Below are 14,185 nucleotides of genomic sequence, written 5' to 3' on the forward strand. Positions count from 1 at the left end.
TTTGCCCCCCACGTGCAAGGCCCAGCTCCCCGCGCCTCACCACCGTCCTCGGCTGGTTCAAGTTGAACCACATTTTTACAAACAATGCTTAGATGAGTAAAAGTTGATCTGTGAAGAAACTTGAAGTGTTTTTTTTTTTCTTCTTTTTTAATGAACTGCAGCATTGCCGCAGATGTTTAACAGCCTCGCTTATTTCACGGGCCTGTTGATCCTCCGCTCATCTGCTCCGAGCTCCACCGGCCGTCCTTTCCTGCCGCGCTTGAGTTGTGAGTCTCCAGCAGTCCATCTCGCTGTTCTTTTTCTTCCAATCTGGCCCCCCTCCACTCGACCCCCCCTCCCCTCCTCAGCTTTTCTTTTCCTTCCTCCGTCTGCCACTCCAAGAAGGCGTGTGAGGCAGTTGGCACTCGTTCGGCACTGGATCATGAACGATGGCAAAAAAAAAATATGGCAGCTTTTGCCTTATCCGTCCCCCTTTCTCCACCTCCCTCGGCCCCTCTTGAGAGAAGTAACCCAGATTTTCAAATGAATCGCTTGCTAGTCTCCTCAATCTCTCTCTCTCCTGTCCTCTCTCTCTTCCTTTCTCTCTCTTATCTTTCCGTCCTCCTCTTGGTAAAAACGGGACCAATCTTGGAAAGCGAGTAGCACCTCTCCTCTCCTTTTCTCGTCCTCCTCCTCACCCTGCCTGCGGGTTAACGGATATTTACAACTTCTATCTTTGGTTCCGGGAACACTCGAATCACAGTCTCTTGCTGTCATTTGGTCGAGAAAGCTTCCTTCTTTTTTAAATTTGCGCCGGCTCGTTTCCTTTTTACTTGTGGTATTTTTGGGTGTCCCCTGGTACTTTTTTTTTTTCCTCATCTCTGAGGTGACTGTACAGGTGAGGGCAGAGGAAGTGAAGAAAGATACTCATCGCTCAAGCCTTCCTCCAAAATACATTTTCAGGTACTTTCCTGATATATTTTGTGTCCTTGCATTATTGAACAGGCATTATAGTGGCTGTGCCGTTTGCGTCATCAATTCATCACTGTGTGCTACAGGCTGGATGTTTTTCAAATCAATTGCTGTCGCTACATTTGTATTACTGTCATAACTCTTTTCTTTCTTTCTCGAAGTAGTTTCCTCTCCCTGGAGACTCTCTCAGTTGAAACTTCTTATGCTAAATGGGACTAAGTGTTAATAAGGGCATGGTAGGCTGTGGGGGGGAAGACCCGCTAGTATTGGAGTAGGTGGTGAGGGTGTTGTTGACATGGCAACAAAGGAGGTACAGTTGACATGGCGACCGGGGCGAGAGGTGGGGAGATGGAGATGTAAGGGATGCCGAGAGAGACAGAGACAGTTGGCAGGCTGGACAGGCAGTATGTGGGACAGTTGTGTTAATTGTTTAGCGACTCAAAGTCTCTTAAGAGCGCTTTGCCACTGTGCACGAATTAACCTTGCTCTCCTTCATTATGTCCTCTCCTTTCCCTCCATGCCTGTCACTTTACTGCTAAAATAGTTTGTTTCTCTGCCTAATTTGAAGGAAACTTGCATTTGAGTACGCTAAAATGTGCATACAGCTTATTCTACTTTGCAAACACTGGCGGAGCTAGAGTGGGGGCTTTCGGGGCACTGCCCCCCCCTGAAATATGCTTGGCCCTCCACCCATGTGTCTCAATCCAACCTTACCATCACACCACACGCATCACACCAGGTGTTACTCTGCTAGAATATGAATATGTAATGTATTCATTGGTCTTTTGGATACATGGCGGAGGATAGCGAGAGGTCAGATTCGCCATCAAGTGCTTATAAAATAATGATTTCACGCTCGGGCAACAGAACTCAACTTTGTTCCACCTCTCCTAAATCTCACAAACAGCTCTCCGGTTGATGGGGTTGCAGTTCTACACCGCACTGACTTGACCAATCTTTTACTTGCATGGGCAAGCAGGAATTGAGCGTGATAACTTCAAGTGCCATGCAGATCATTAGATTGTGCAGGCGCAAAAATAATCTCCGGCGCTTGTTCTCGACATGACCCAACACACATTCCGTCCTCTTGTCCCACATTCGAGGCCTCGCATGTCTCGCTGACGTCCGTCATCCATCCTCCCTCCCTCCAGGCGCCATGTCCACTCCCGCTTCCCCTTCCCCGGTGACACTGGCCTCCCCGACATCGGGCGCCTCGCCGCTGCCCTCGCCCCTCTCGCCCCCGCCCAGGGTGCCCGTGTTCCAGAGGAAGGGCGCCCTCAAGCACAAGAGGATTGTGGAAGTGAAAGATCACCAATTCACGGCCCGTTTCTTCAAGCAGCCCACCTTCTGTAGCCACTGCACCGACTTCATCTGGTACGCGCACAACACAACGCAAAACACACATTTTCGGAGAAATTACGCCAGTAGCTCGTAGGCCGCCTCCTCAGGCAACCCACTGCCGCATCCGACTTTTTTTCACTTTCTCCTTCCATGAGGCAGCCCACATCAGCTAGCACGCTGACCCCATGCGATCAAATAACCTCTACTTCTTGCTGGAGCCCACACGATAGAACACGTTCTGTTCAAAGCGGACTCACGAGACACTTCATTAGGTACACATGCGCAAGCTAATGATTCGATATGAGCGCTTCCTTTACAACAAACACCGATGCAGCAACATTTCTCGAAATGTCGACTCAAAAGTGTGTTAAGTGTGTGCAATGCGACATATGGTGAGGCTGCAAGTTGGAGGACGCTTGGCGCATGTGCCAGCAGCCTTTGGCTAGTTTTCGGGACATTCCCCCAATGTTGGCAGCCATCTTGGCTTTACCGTTGCACGCCTACCAGTGTTTCATTTCAGGTTCATTACAAAAAGAAAGCAAAGCAATTTTGCGCGGGAGAACTTCCACACTTATTATTTGCTTAATGACATTGGCATTTTCCTGGCTTCTGATTGGTTGTTTCGAGCAACCAACTCAGCCTAACAAAACAGCGTCACCAGTACGTGGGAATGACTTTATTCTTTTAATCGTGTTTCTAATATAGACAAAGAGCACAGTCAGATTCCAGATCACATCAAAGTGAGCCAATGAGCGTTAATTGCTGCGTGCTAGCCGGTTCTCTCGTGCTCTCTGCTGGTCAAAAGCAGAACGTCTCTCACCTGCCGCTTACTGTACATCACATCCACGCACGCACATTAGCCGACTGACCCCCTTCGGCCTTTCCACACGTGTCTTATTTGTCGCTCCTTCCCCAAAAGTGCTCGATTCAGTTCAGCTCAGTGCTGAGTGGGCGCTTTGCTCAATCAATGGCTTTAATTATCCAATTAAAAGGAGAAACTGGAAAGGGGCCAAAGCCTTTGCTTTGTCCCCACTGCGGCGGAAAGAGAAAGCAAATGTTTTTATTTTCATCACATTACTGCTGGTTTCCTCATCTGTGTTTGTTCTTTTAATTAGTGGAGAAGATTGCGTTTGTACCCTAATTGTTCCACCGGCCTAATCTGCGCGCCTTTCTCACTTACTTGCAGGGGCATCGGCAAACAGGGATTCCAATGTCAAGGTACGCGTGGGTCGATATGTCGCTATTTGTCTGCTCAGATAGGGTTGCTGACTTGAGCGTCTCTCCCTTGCTCCATCTCTCTTCCTCTCTCTCTTTGCATTTTTTTTTTTTAGTTTGCAGCTTTGTGGTGCACAAAAGATGTCACGAGTTTGTGACCTTCACCTGTCCCGGCTCAGTGACGGCCCCCAGACCAGATGTGAGACGCCCTCCGCTCATGGCGCACCGGTCATCATATTTGCACGCTTGCGTGACTCACTCCATAGCTGGCTGGTTGGCTCACTCGTAAATTCCCGACGCATCCTTGTCACGTCTGTCTACTGTCGGGAGGTGGGAAGACGAGAATAGTCCTTCGTCATCTTCCTGCCGGCCTTTTTTTTTTTTTTTTTTTTAACTTTCAGGAATAATTTGTCTTCATGATGTTTTTTGTTGGGCTGGCCTAATAAATGGCATCACAAATGGGGTCAAGGGGAGCGTGTGTGTGTGTGTGTGTCTGTGTGTGTGTGCGTGCATGCGTGTGTGTGCGCATGTGTGTGCTTGTGTGATAAGAGTGAAAAGTGCACACACAGCGAGATGGAGGATTTTCAACTATACACTAGAGGAGAGGAAGGTGAAAAGAATGAGGGCGCTGATGATGAGATAAAAATGAATCATCCCTCTTTGCACCGCATATACACACACACATACACACACACACATTCTCAGATCTCATTTCCACGCCAGCCCTTATGTCATCTGTCTTATTCATGAGCATTCCAATCCAAATGTAAACACATGTCCTTGCTGTCATGGAGGCAATCATTTTTTTTTTTTTTTGGTTCCATTCCAGGACCTGAGGAGTCGCCACACATTCAAGATCCACACATACTCCAGCCCTACCTTCTGTGACCACTGTGGCTCGCTTCTCTACGGCCTCATACATCAGGGCATGAAATGTGCCTGTAGGTACAACTTCAGAAAACATTCCACCAGCAGCGCCACAACTTTGACCTGCTTTTCGTCGGTCTAAGATTTAGGTTTTTGTTGCCTGTTGAAATCGTTTTGTTGACTTGAATGTACCAGCTGATTAGTCCGGCAATCTTTACAGGTTGTGACATGAACGTCCATCGACGGTGTGAGACCAGCGTCCCCAGTCTTTGCGGCCAGGACCACACAGAGAAGCGGGGCCGAATCCACTTGACGGTTCGAGGCGAGAAGGAAGATGTCTTTGTCACAGGTGAGAAGTCGCCGGGGGGAAACAAAAGCACAAAATGACTCTGGCAGTGTTTTCTTTCTGCTACCGTTGTTATTTGTTCTGCAGTGCGGGAGGCTCGTAACTTGATGCCCATGGATCCAAATGGCCTGTCAGACCCGTACGTTAAACTCAAATTGATTCCCGACCCCAAGAGCCACAGCAAGCAGAAGACCAAGACCATTCGCTCCACACTCAATCCAGTCTGGAATGAGAGTTTTACTTTGTGAGTCCACGCCAAATAGACGTTTTGAATTAGTAAACTTTTTATTTGAATTAATAAGTTTATTTTTATGTATATATTTTTTTATTTGTCTAATTATATTTATTTTATTTGTAAATTTATTATAAGGGATACTCTAATTTGATCTGGAGAAAAAGATGAAATAATTTTGATGTTTAAAGGTAATAATTATGTGAAATGACCTTTACATGATAAAAAATAGTCCTCTGTGTGACACACATCAGGATCTGGAAAAAAAGATGAAATAATTTTGATGTTTAAAGGTGATAATTATGTGAAATGACCTTTACATGATAGAAAATAGTCCTCTGTGTGACACACATGTGGAGCTCATTTGATTTCAAATGTATTTGAACATGTGCAGTTCCGTGCGCGGCCACCAGTGGGACCGGCGTCTGTCAGTGGAGGTGTGGGACTGGGACCGCACGTCCCGCAACGATTTCATGGGCGCACTGTCCTTCGGGGTGAGTGAGATATTCCGGCGTCCCATCAGTGGCTGGTTCAAGCTGCTGGACCAAGACGAGGGAGAGTATTACAACATCCACGTGCCGGATCCCGACCTGCAGGTAAAAAAATAAAAATAAACATTGAGTGCCTCTTGGTTAAAAAAAATGACTAATGCATTTATATTCATTGAGCAGACTGTGAGGAGGCTGCCACTTATCGTCTTAATGCGCTGCCGCTTAATTCTTCAGACTTGGCTCTGCCTTTATCTCATTACAAATATTTACTCCCGATAAAACCAAGCTGCTATGACTCACGCAGTCGGAATCTTCTACTGCCACTTTGAGTTTGTCTTAGCAAATAAAAACAAAAATGCCAAGCACAATCTAATGAGATTCAATACAAGAAAATCTATTTTCCCCAAATCTGCTTTTATAAAGATAATGATGCTGCTTTTTGATTGATGATGCTGTCAAAGAGATAGTCGGGTACCACAAGTGTTTTCGCTCGTTTTGGTGTAAAAAAAAACCCAACTGATTTCCAATTCTTGAGGTAACAAAGTACGATATGTTGCAGTGCTATAGCCATTCAAGCGACACGCTGAACACAAACGGTGGAGCAGCACATGAAGACAGACAATATGACAGCATATTTCCTTTATCCCATGCAAAGACCGAGTAATATTAGTGCCGTTCTGATGAGTTGAGAAGTGCTGAGCTGTCGCAATCATCAGTAGCAGTCTTTTATACTGCCATCATGTGGTCAAGGCACACCAGAAACAGCAGTGTTGAATTATTTTTTAATTCAAACCATTTTTTATAAAAAGCACAATATTTTAGAGTGCTATTTTCCTCATTAAATAAAAATCTTACTGAGGATTCCTGCTGTGGCTGTGCTTCACTCTCTCACCAGCAGGGTGCAGCCTTGGTCCTCACTTAAAACCCTGCGAGATGAACTTGAGGTCAAGGTTTGTGTGTTTCAACCAAAAATAATCACACGTCCCTCGGCAGGAGCCCCAGCCGGACGGGGTCGCCCCGTCGCTGCCTCAGGTGGGAGTGCCCGCCCCGTCTGAACCCGTGACCCTGCCCCTGACCCCCGTGCCCTCCTGTCCTCCCGCCCACTTTCACGGGCCGGGCAAGGGCAGAGTGGGCATTCGTGACTTCAACTTCCTCATGGTGCTGGGCAAAGGCAGTTTTGGCAAGGTAAAGTTCTAAATTGCATCTTTTCTTGATGGATCGACCGTCATGTTTCAAACGGGAGCTCGTTGGCGCATGGTCCCGCCCCTGCAACAGTGGCCGATGATTCATTCAAGTGTGCGTCTTTTGTGACGTGGGAAGTCGTGAGCTCAGGCTGGCCGGCAAGCAGGTTCTCCTCCTGGAGGTGCCTGTACTCTCCATTCTCACTTTTGACCCCCACCCCTCTCCACTCCGCTCCTGTAGATGAGCCGTGATGAAGAGATTGGCGTTTCGAGTACTTCTGCCTGGTCTACAGCTCCCCTGTGCGGTTTCATAACTGTCAGATGAGTCTTAACAGGGGACGGGAGAAATAGAGCTCAACTTACGTAAGATGGATGTTTCAAGGGGGGAGGGGGGGGGGCAGAGAGACTTGAGGCTGCTGAAGGAAAGGAGGCCCACAGATAGAAAAGGAGAGGATTACTGGGAGGCGGGAAGTGACAAAATGGCCAAGAGGAAATGGGATCACAAGGAGGCAAGAGAGAGAGAAGAAAAAATATCCCAATAGGCAGAGGAAGCCAGTATTGGATGGCAGAGATGGAGAGGATTTCTGTCAATGTGAGGCAGGTCATCAATAGCCCTGTAAACACACTCAGTGCATGCATACAGACGTCTTTGTTGTCCCGTTGTAATTGTTCAGTAAATTACAATTGTATAGCCAGTAAACATTACCAAGCAACTCAGCAATGTCGCCTGGATTATTTGTCAGTCCGGGGCTCTTTGATGGTTCTTGCCTTAAAATCCTTTACCATTGTCACAACATACATTAGCTTTAAGAGCAACCCTGAGCTGCAGTTTCCTTTTGCCCATTTTGACATTAATGTGCCTTGAAATATGGCGACGAGCATTAATTAAATGTTATTTTTAGTCATTCCAGCATGATGACTGCGCACAGCGAGCATAGACATGCGTCCGAATAGTGGCTGCACGTGCTTGATTTTTTTAGGAGGCCCGCGATGCCCGCGGCGGGATGACACAGAGCACTTATGACACACTGACCACGCCACGGTGGGCACGTGCAAAAGCGCGGCAAGAACAAAAAGCCTTACGGTGGGGAGAAATGTAGTCTGAGTCACATTCAAGTCAGCTTGGAAAATATTCCGCTTTTTGCCTTCTAGCCAAGTACTGTACTGTGTTGTTGTTGTGCTCTTTAAAACACACACACTCATCAGTCACAGAATTAGGTACATAAACACAATCTGATAACATCCCATAACACACAGTTTGGTTAACTTTTTTATTTTGAAAATTATTTGCTGTCAAGAATTTCATAATTCAGACATAAGTGTATGTGCGTGTAGAAGAAGGGAAGGAGCCCGATGGATGCCCGGCGACATTCAGCAGCACTTAATAAAACTTTTCTTCTCCTCCCCTCAGGTTCTGCTGGCCGAAGAGCGAGGCAGCGAGCGTCTTTTTGCCGTCAAGGTCCTGAAAAAAGACGTCCTCTTCCAGGATGAGGACACGGAGAGCGCCCTGGTGGAACGGAGGGTCCTGGCACTCCAGACACGTCCTTACTTCCTCACCTCGCTCTACTGCGCCTTCCAGACTGAGGTGTGCGTTTGTATTTGGTTTAAACAATAATGATCCCAAATTTATTCAGCTAGGTGGCCTAGTGAGTGATGTCACGAGCCAAAGTCACTTCGTCTGCACCTGAGCGTCCAGGCGTGAGTCGTGGCCTACAGCAGCTCCTTGCCTTGTCCCGTTTAAAGGCGAACGAGGCTCTTTTTGCCCACGCTGCATTTTTTAGTCGATGAAGTCGTCGTGTTTTCACAGGATCGCCTGTACTACGTGATGGAATACGTCAACGGAGGAGACCTGATGTTTCACATTCAGATCGTCGGGAAGTTCAAAGAGCCTCACGCCGCGTATGTGCGCTTATCTTTTGGTTCGTCTTGGCGCCGCACACTTATCTGGCCGCTTTGTTCATTATTCCTGGCGACTCTCGACAAAGTCCTCCGCTGGAGGAGCGGCTCCCTCCTCCCACTAATCTCGCTTTCTCATCTGCGTCATGCGATAATCTTTGATCAATCATCCAAAACTAATTCATGGCCTGTTGCTCAATTTTTGATTTGCCTTTCATCTCCTTGCTTGCGCCGCCTTTCATCACCCCGCCGCCTCTTGGTGTCATCCTTCCGCTTTTGATTTACTTTTATTTCCCGATACATGCAGTGAAGCACGCCCTCCCTCCCTCGCCCTCTCTTTCTCTCTCCTCTCTCTCTGGCTGCAGGTTTTACGCAGCAGAGATTGCGGTGGGGCTTTTCTTCCTCCACAGCAAAGGGATCATCTACAGGTAAAAAGCTGATTTATGTCACGTTTCGGGGGCCCGAGTGGTTCCTCCGCAGTGCAGTGAGCAAAGCCACATGGCTCTTGTCTTTCTTAGCAGAGGACTCTTTTTAAGCTGCTTTGTGGCATTAATCAAAAGTCATACGGCGTTTGTCACACCCCCCCCCCCCCCAACCCCCAATCCCTCCCGCCTTTGCGCAGGGATCTCAAGCTGGACAATGTGCTGCTGGACAGCCAGGGCCACATTAAGATTGCCGACTTTGGGATGTGCAGGGAGGGCATGTTTGAGGGGGACACCACGCACACCTTCTGTGGCACCCCGGACTACATCGCCCCTGAGGTAGGCTCGCACAGATTAGAACTTCTATTAACAACAGTCGGGAAGGAGAGTGGATAAAATGTCTTAACCCCCTTTATTTAAGCAACAGTGCCATCTGGAGGAGTGAAAAAATACAGCAGTTGGTTCATGAAGCCAATATGAAGCTCCATTTTCCCATCACTATAAATGGGTTAAATTGATACAATCCATATCTCAAGTCATCGCCGCCAAAGTTTTCCCTTTGTTGTAATCCCCCTCGGTACCTCCCTTGTGACCTTTGTCAGCATTTTTTTTTTTTTTTTTTGTCAGCCATTAGCTGATTCAATTAGCACAGCCGGGAAGCTGCAAGACGCACTGTCACAAAAGCAGCGCTGTCCTTCACAGACCTTGCCTCACCTTCCTCATATTACGCTTGACAAGTCTGACGGATTAGGTGTGAGAAAGGTGCGAAAACTATTGGGAAAATCTCAAACACAAATTAATCCAGCTTGCCTGCAAAAACTGAATAAAAAAAAAAGTCTTTGTGATGAATCGTGTTTACAGTACGGAGGGTCGAGGAGGAGGGGGGGTTAAAGGAGCACAGAAATGCACAGCGGGGAGAGACTAAAGGGAGGACGTGACTGTTGTTATGCACATCTTTGATAGACATACGGGGCCCCTGAGTATCGACTCTGTTATGTAAACACTCATTGATTGCACCGCGTTTGACATTTTGGATGCGATACAATAAACTGCCCCCAGGGGGCCGTGAACGTGTTCCCTTGTGACACACACACTCGGGAACACGTTCCCTCGGGTTACTCTTTCTTGACGCAACACTTTTCGTCCCCCAAAGATTCACTTCGCTCACATCACTCCAGGGCCCGAGTGTTGTCTCAGAATCCCCCGCCTGGGTGTTTTGAGTTGAAATCCAAATTCACACTCTCACAAGTCCAGGCACCTGACGACAGGACAGCATGTGACTCCTTTCATCGGATGCTTAAGCACCAAAAATCTTTATTTGACATTTTTCAGAAGTGTAGACAACAGAAAGGCAAAACTGTGATGTGTGACCCATTTTTTTTTTCTTTTTGCAGATTGTGGCGTATCAGCCCTACAACAAAGCCGTGGACTGGTGGTCTTACGGAGTGTTGCTCTATGAAATGTTGGCAGGACAGGTATCATATTGTTTTATTTTTAGGGCCCTTCAGTTTATGTAGATTCTATTATTATTTATTTAATTACGTTAATATTTATCTATTTATTTATTATTATTTATTTTTAATTTATTTGTATCTTCATACTAAAAATCTTGAGGGCCTAAACACAAACACACCAAACTTTGCACTCAAAATTGTAAAAAAAATATTTTTAAGTATTTTGTCCAAGAAATGGCTCTGTAGCGCCCCCTACAGAGATGTCATTTAACTTCCCCTCCCAGCCACCTTTTGACGGCATCGATGAGGAGGAGCTTTTCCAGTCCATCATGGAACAGTGCGTCTCCTACCCCAAGAGTCTCTCGCGAGAAGCTGTCGCCATCTGCAAGGGAGTACGTGCGGCGAAAACAAATCGAGAAGAGAATTGTCCCATTCTGTCTTTAATTTCCCGCTTTTGTGTGCTTTCCCGAAGCTGCTCACAAAGCACCCCGCCAAGCGCTTGGGCGGCGGGGAGGACGCGGAACGCGAGATCAGGGAACATCCCTTCTTCCGCTGGATGGACTGGGACCGTCTGGAGAGGCTGGAGATCCCGCCTCCCTTCATCCCCAGATCAGTCAGTCCAACCCTCACCTCCTCTCTGCGTCACCTTACTTTTTATTTTCATCGTTTCTCCTCACCAATGACTGATATCTAAAACCTAAATCCTAATATTGTCAGATTTTTTTCCAAACACTGTATTCTCCTTAAACTTTATTAACAATGGGGCTTTTCTTTAACCAATTTCACATTTGTCTTCACTGGCCCTGGATGACATCAGCATATTTTCTGCCCCGCAAAATTATTCAACTAACATCTGCGACGTTATACAAACAAGAATACATTTTATGATCAGCATCTCTGTTAAGTAAAATGTATATCTTTTCAATATATATTAAGTTATCATACATTTTATGATCATGTAAAACCAACGTAATTAAAAGGCAAGATCGCCACAGTCTTCTCCAGCCCACTCGCACGTCAACAACTTTTCAACTTTGATTGTCATTTCAGCCATTACAGACATGACCTTCCCGACCTCCCGTTCCCACCTGCTCCTTCCCGATGCAAATATCTGTCATCATTAGCTGGCCTGATCGTGCTCAGAGGTTGAGGGGTCTGGCCCATTAGCCGAAAGAAAGAATAGAAAGAATCATACTGCTCAGGAGCAGCACAGGAGATGCTTGCAGTCTACTCAGAAGACTTCTTAAAACTGGAATTTGCCCAGAGGAAATACCAAAAGATAATATGTAACATTCTTGTCAGTTGACCAGAAGTCGAAATGAGCTTTAGCAAGTTTTAGCTCAGCCCAACCAATCAGAAGACAGAACAATTGTGACGTCACACTGGTCAGCTCACTAAAGACAAATCCGAAATTCAATTGGTTAAAGAACATTGCCGTCAGAATAGCTTGACATGGTGACATACAGAGGCTGAAATCTGATTGGCTGGAAAGAAAATATTTTAATCCACCACAAAATTTCTCTGCTCAATTCCAACAGGGCGGCAAAAAAGGGGAAAACTTCGACAAGTTCTTCACGGCAGCCCCGTCGGTGCTTACTCCCTCGGACCCAGACGTGCTGGCCGCCGTCAACCAGGAAGACTTTCAGGGGTTCTCCTTCCTCAACCCTGAGTTTGCCCCCTCTCCCCTCACCGCGGTATAAAAACAACCGAAACGACAATAGTCTCATTTTTCCATTCTAGAGGGTTTTTTTTTTTTAAATAATAGCAGTATGATGTCATCATTTTGCATGCAAACTATCTAGACTATATATATATTTTTTTTACTCTATTCTCATAGAGATTCCCATAAATATTTTGCGCTGTGATGTGGACAACAGATTAATTGTGGTAAAAATCCACAAATTAGAGAATCAGTTAGCGCAGGTTTTTTTTTCCATATCGGTGGCATCAGACGAGAACAGAAATTGTGTTTGTATTTGATTTTTATTTTGTGGTAATTTTATTTGATTCTTGTTTTTTGTGATTTTTTATTGTATTCATTTGTTAAGTATTTGTATTTGTTTTATTTATTTTTGTTGATTTTATTTACTTTTTTTTTTACATTGTACGTATTTTTCTTATGATTTAATTTAACTTTTTAGTTTTGTTTCGGAATGTACAGGATGTAATTTGATGTATTTAATTGTAGACAGACATTCGGTTGAAGATTTGGTTGGAGTCGTTGTCCTCCAAAATTGTCACACACACACGCACACACAGACAGGATGACCCCACATGACCCGCTTAGAAGCCACGCTGACATTGGCTTTGAGCTTCAAAAGCTGTCTTTGTCATTGTCACCCTTAACCGCCTCAAATCAGACCCACTTATCTGAATTCTTGTCATTATTTTTACCTATCACCGTATAAGGCCCAAATTTATTCTTGGGGCTATGTATGCTCGTGCAGTTTTCCAGCGCGGGATGACGTCCCAGCAGCCTCATCGATTAGATGTAATTAAAACGGAAGCGGTTCAATATGGTGAGCAAATAATAGCGTCAACTGTCATCGGGCGCTATCTGAGTCTGGCCAGGTGGCTGGATGGAAAGTACGTTGCGCATTTATTGGATATCCTTCATAGCCAACTCAAGGTGCTCGTTTGTTCTTTGTAAGAAAATTCAGCGCGCTAGCAAATTTACCTCACAGGTAATGTTTATTTTGTTTTTGTCGTCCTTATCTGGCACATCTCGCTCCTTTCAGATTATTTCCCAGCGAGCTGAGTTTAAATGACCCCATAATTTAGATCTGATCTTTTTTTTGTTTTTGAAGATAGCGCAGACAATTCCAAAGGTTTAGCTTGTGACTGTGTGTATATAGTCCGTGTGTTGATTGTGATGGGGGGAGTGCAAATGGAACCATAAAAAAGAATAAAGAGCAGCGGTGAAGCTGCGGAGAAACGAAAAGCTTCTCGCCTTATCGCCTCTCTGTCATGACACTCCAGCTTTCACACATACGCACAAAAGTGCAACCTCAAGCGCATACACACACACGCACACACACACACACACACAGAAGCTGCTGACCCTTCTATTTAGTGTAGTACTGTACTTGCCAAAGCAGCAAAAGCCTCTCTCGACCATCTCACCCCCCCCCCATTGTGCTGGCCCCGCCTCCCTTCCACAACGCTGATGGGACTAATACCCCCTTAGAGATTCTAACAAGTTGACCTTGACATTAAAATCTCATCAAGTTCTGCCGTGGCTTTGTGTGCTTCCCGGCTCGTGTTATGCCCTGCGCTGTATCTGCCCTTCATCGCTCCCCCCCTCCCCCACCTGTCCTTCGCATCTCTTCGCAATCAGATTTTTTTTTTTTTTTTGGGCTACTTGGCTTTTAATCATCCTGTCAAAAAGGTGTTGTTTTTATATCTGTTGATAAGACTACAGGAGAGGCAACATGATGTGCAGTTGTGGGGAGCACGTTTTTCCAGACTTCCTGTCTTTGAATCTTGGCTCGGGGCTCCCTGTGTTGAGTTTATATGTGATATTCCAAAAACATGCCTGTTAGGCCCATTAAGGCAGAAACATCCATAAATACAAATTGGTACACTCCTTTTGGTTGTGTGCCAACGGCGATGCTAATCTAACGAGCATTGCTTTCTATTTGCTTTAATGGGATGGTTGCCCCTGCAAAAATGGCTGACACATACCTATGTGAGCCTGCTCTAGTCATTATTTCCTATCTGTTATGTCCAAAATTCATTATATTGGCATCCATTAAATCGAGATTCCATAATCAACATGGAACAGGTCTA

General features: G+C 45.9%; 1 protein-coding gene across 1 annotated transcript; it reads left to right on the forward strand.

The window, feature by feature from the left end:
• The first annotated feature begins 425 nt into the window (after positions 1-425).
• prkcg (protein kinase C, gamma) lies at positions 426-13,329 on the forward strand. Its single transcript, XM_061289935.1, has 17 exons — positions 426-942; positions 2,103-2,325; positions 3,479-3,510; positions 3,624-3,706; positions 4,337-4,448; positions 4,595-4,723; positions 4,808-4,964; positions 5,347-5,548; positions 6,437-6,628; positions 8,036-8,209; positions 8,432-8,523; positions 8,886-8,948; positions 9,143-9,281; positions 10,337-10,417; positions 10,681-10,788; positions 10,869-11,009; positions 11,935-13,329. The coding sequence occupies exons 2-17, from the start codon at positions 2,108-2,110 to the stop codon at positions 12,094-12,096; spliced, it is 2,085 nt and encodes a 694-aa protein (XP_061145919.1). The 5' UTR covers positions 426-942; positions 2,103-2,107; the 3' UTR covers positions 12,097-13,329.
• The last annotated feature ends 856 nt before the right edge of the window (positions 13,330-14,185 follow it).

Source organism: Syngnathus typhle, linkage group LG10 (assembly GCF_033458585.1).
Source record: "Syngnathus typhle isolate RoL2023-S1 ecotype Sweden linkage group LG10, RoL_Styp_1.0, whole genome shotgun sequence".
Classification (NCBI taxonomy): domain Eukaryota; kingdom Metazoa; phylum Chordata; class Actinopteri; order Syngnathiformes; family Syngnathidae; genus Syngnathus; species Syngnathus typhle.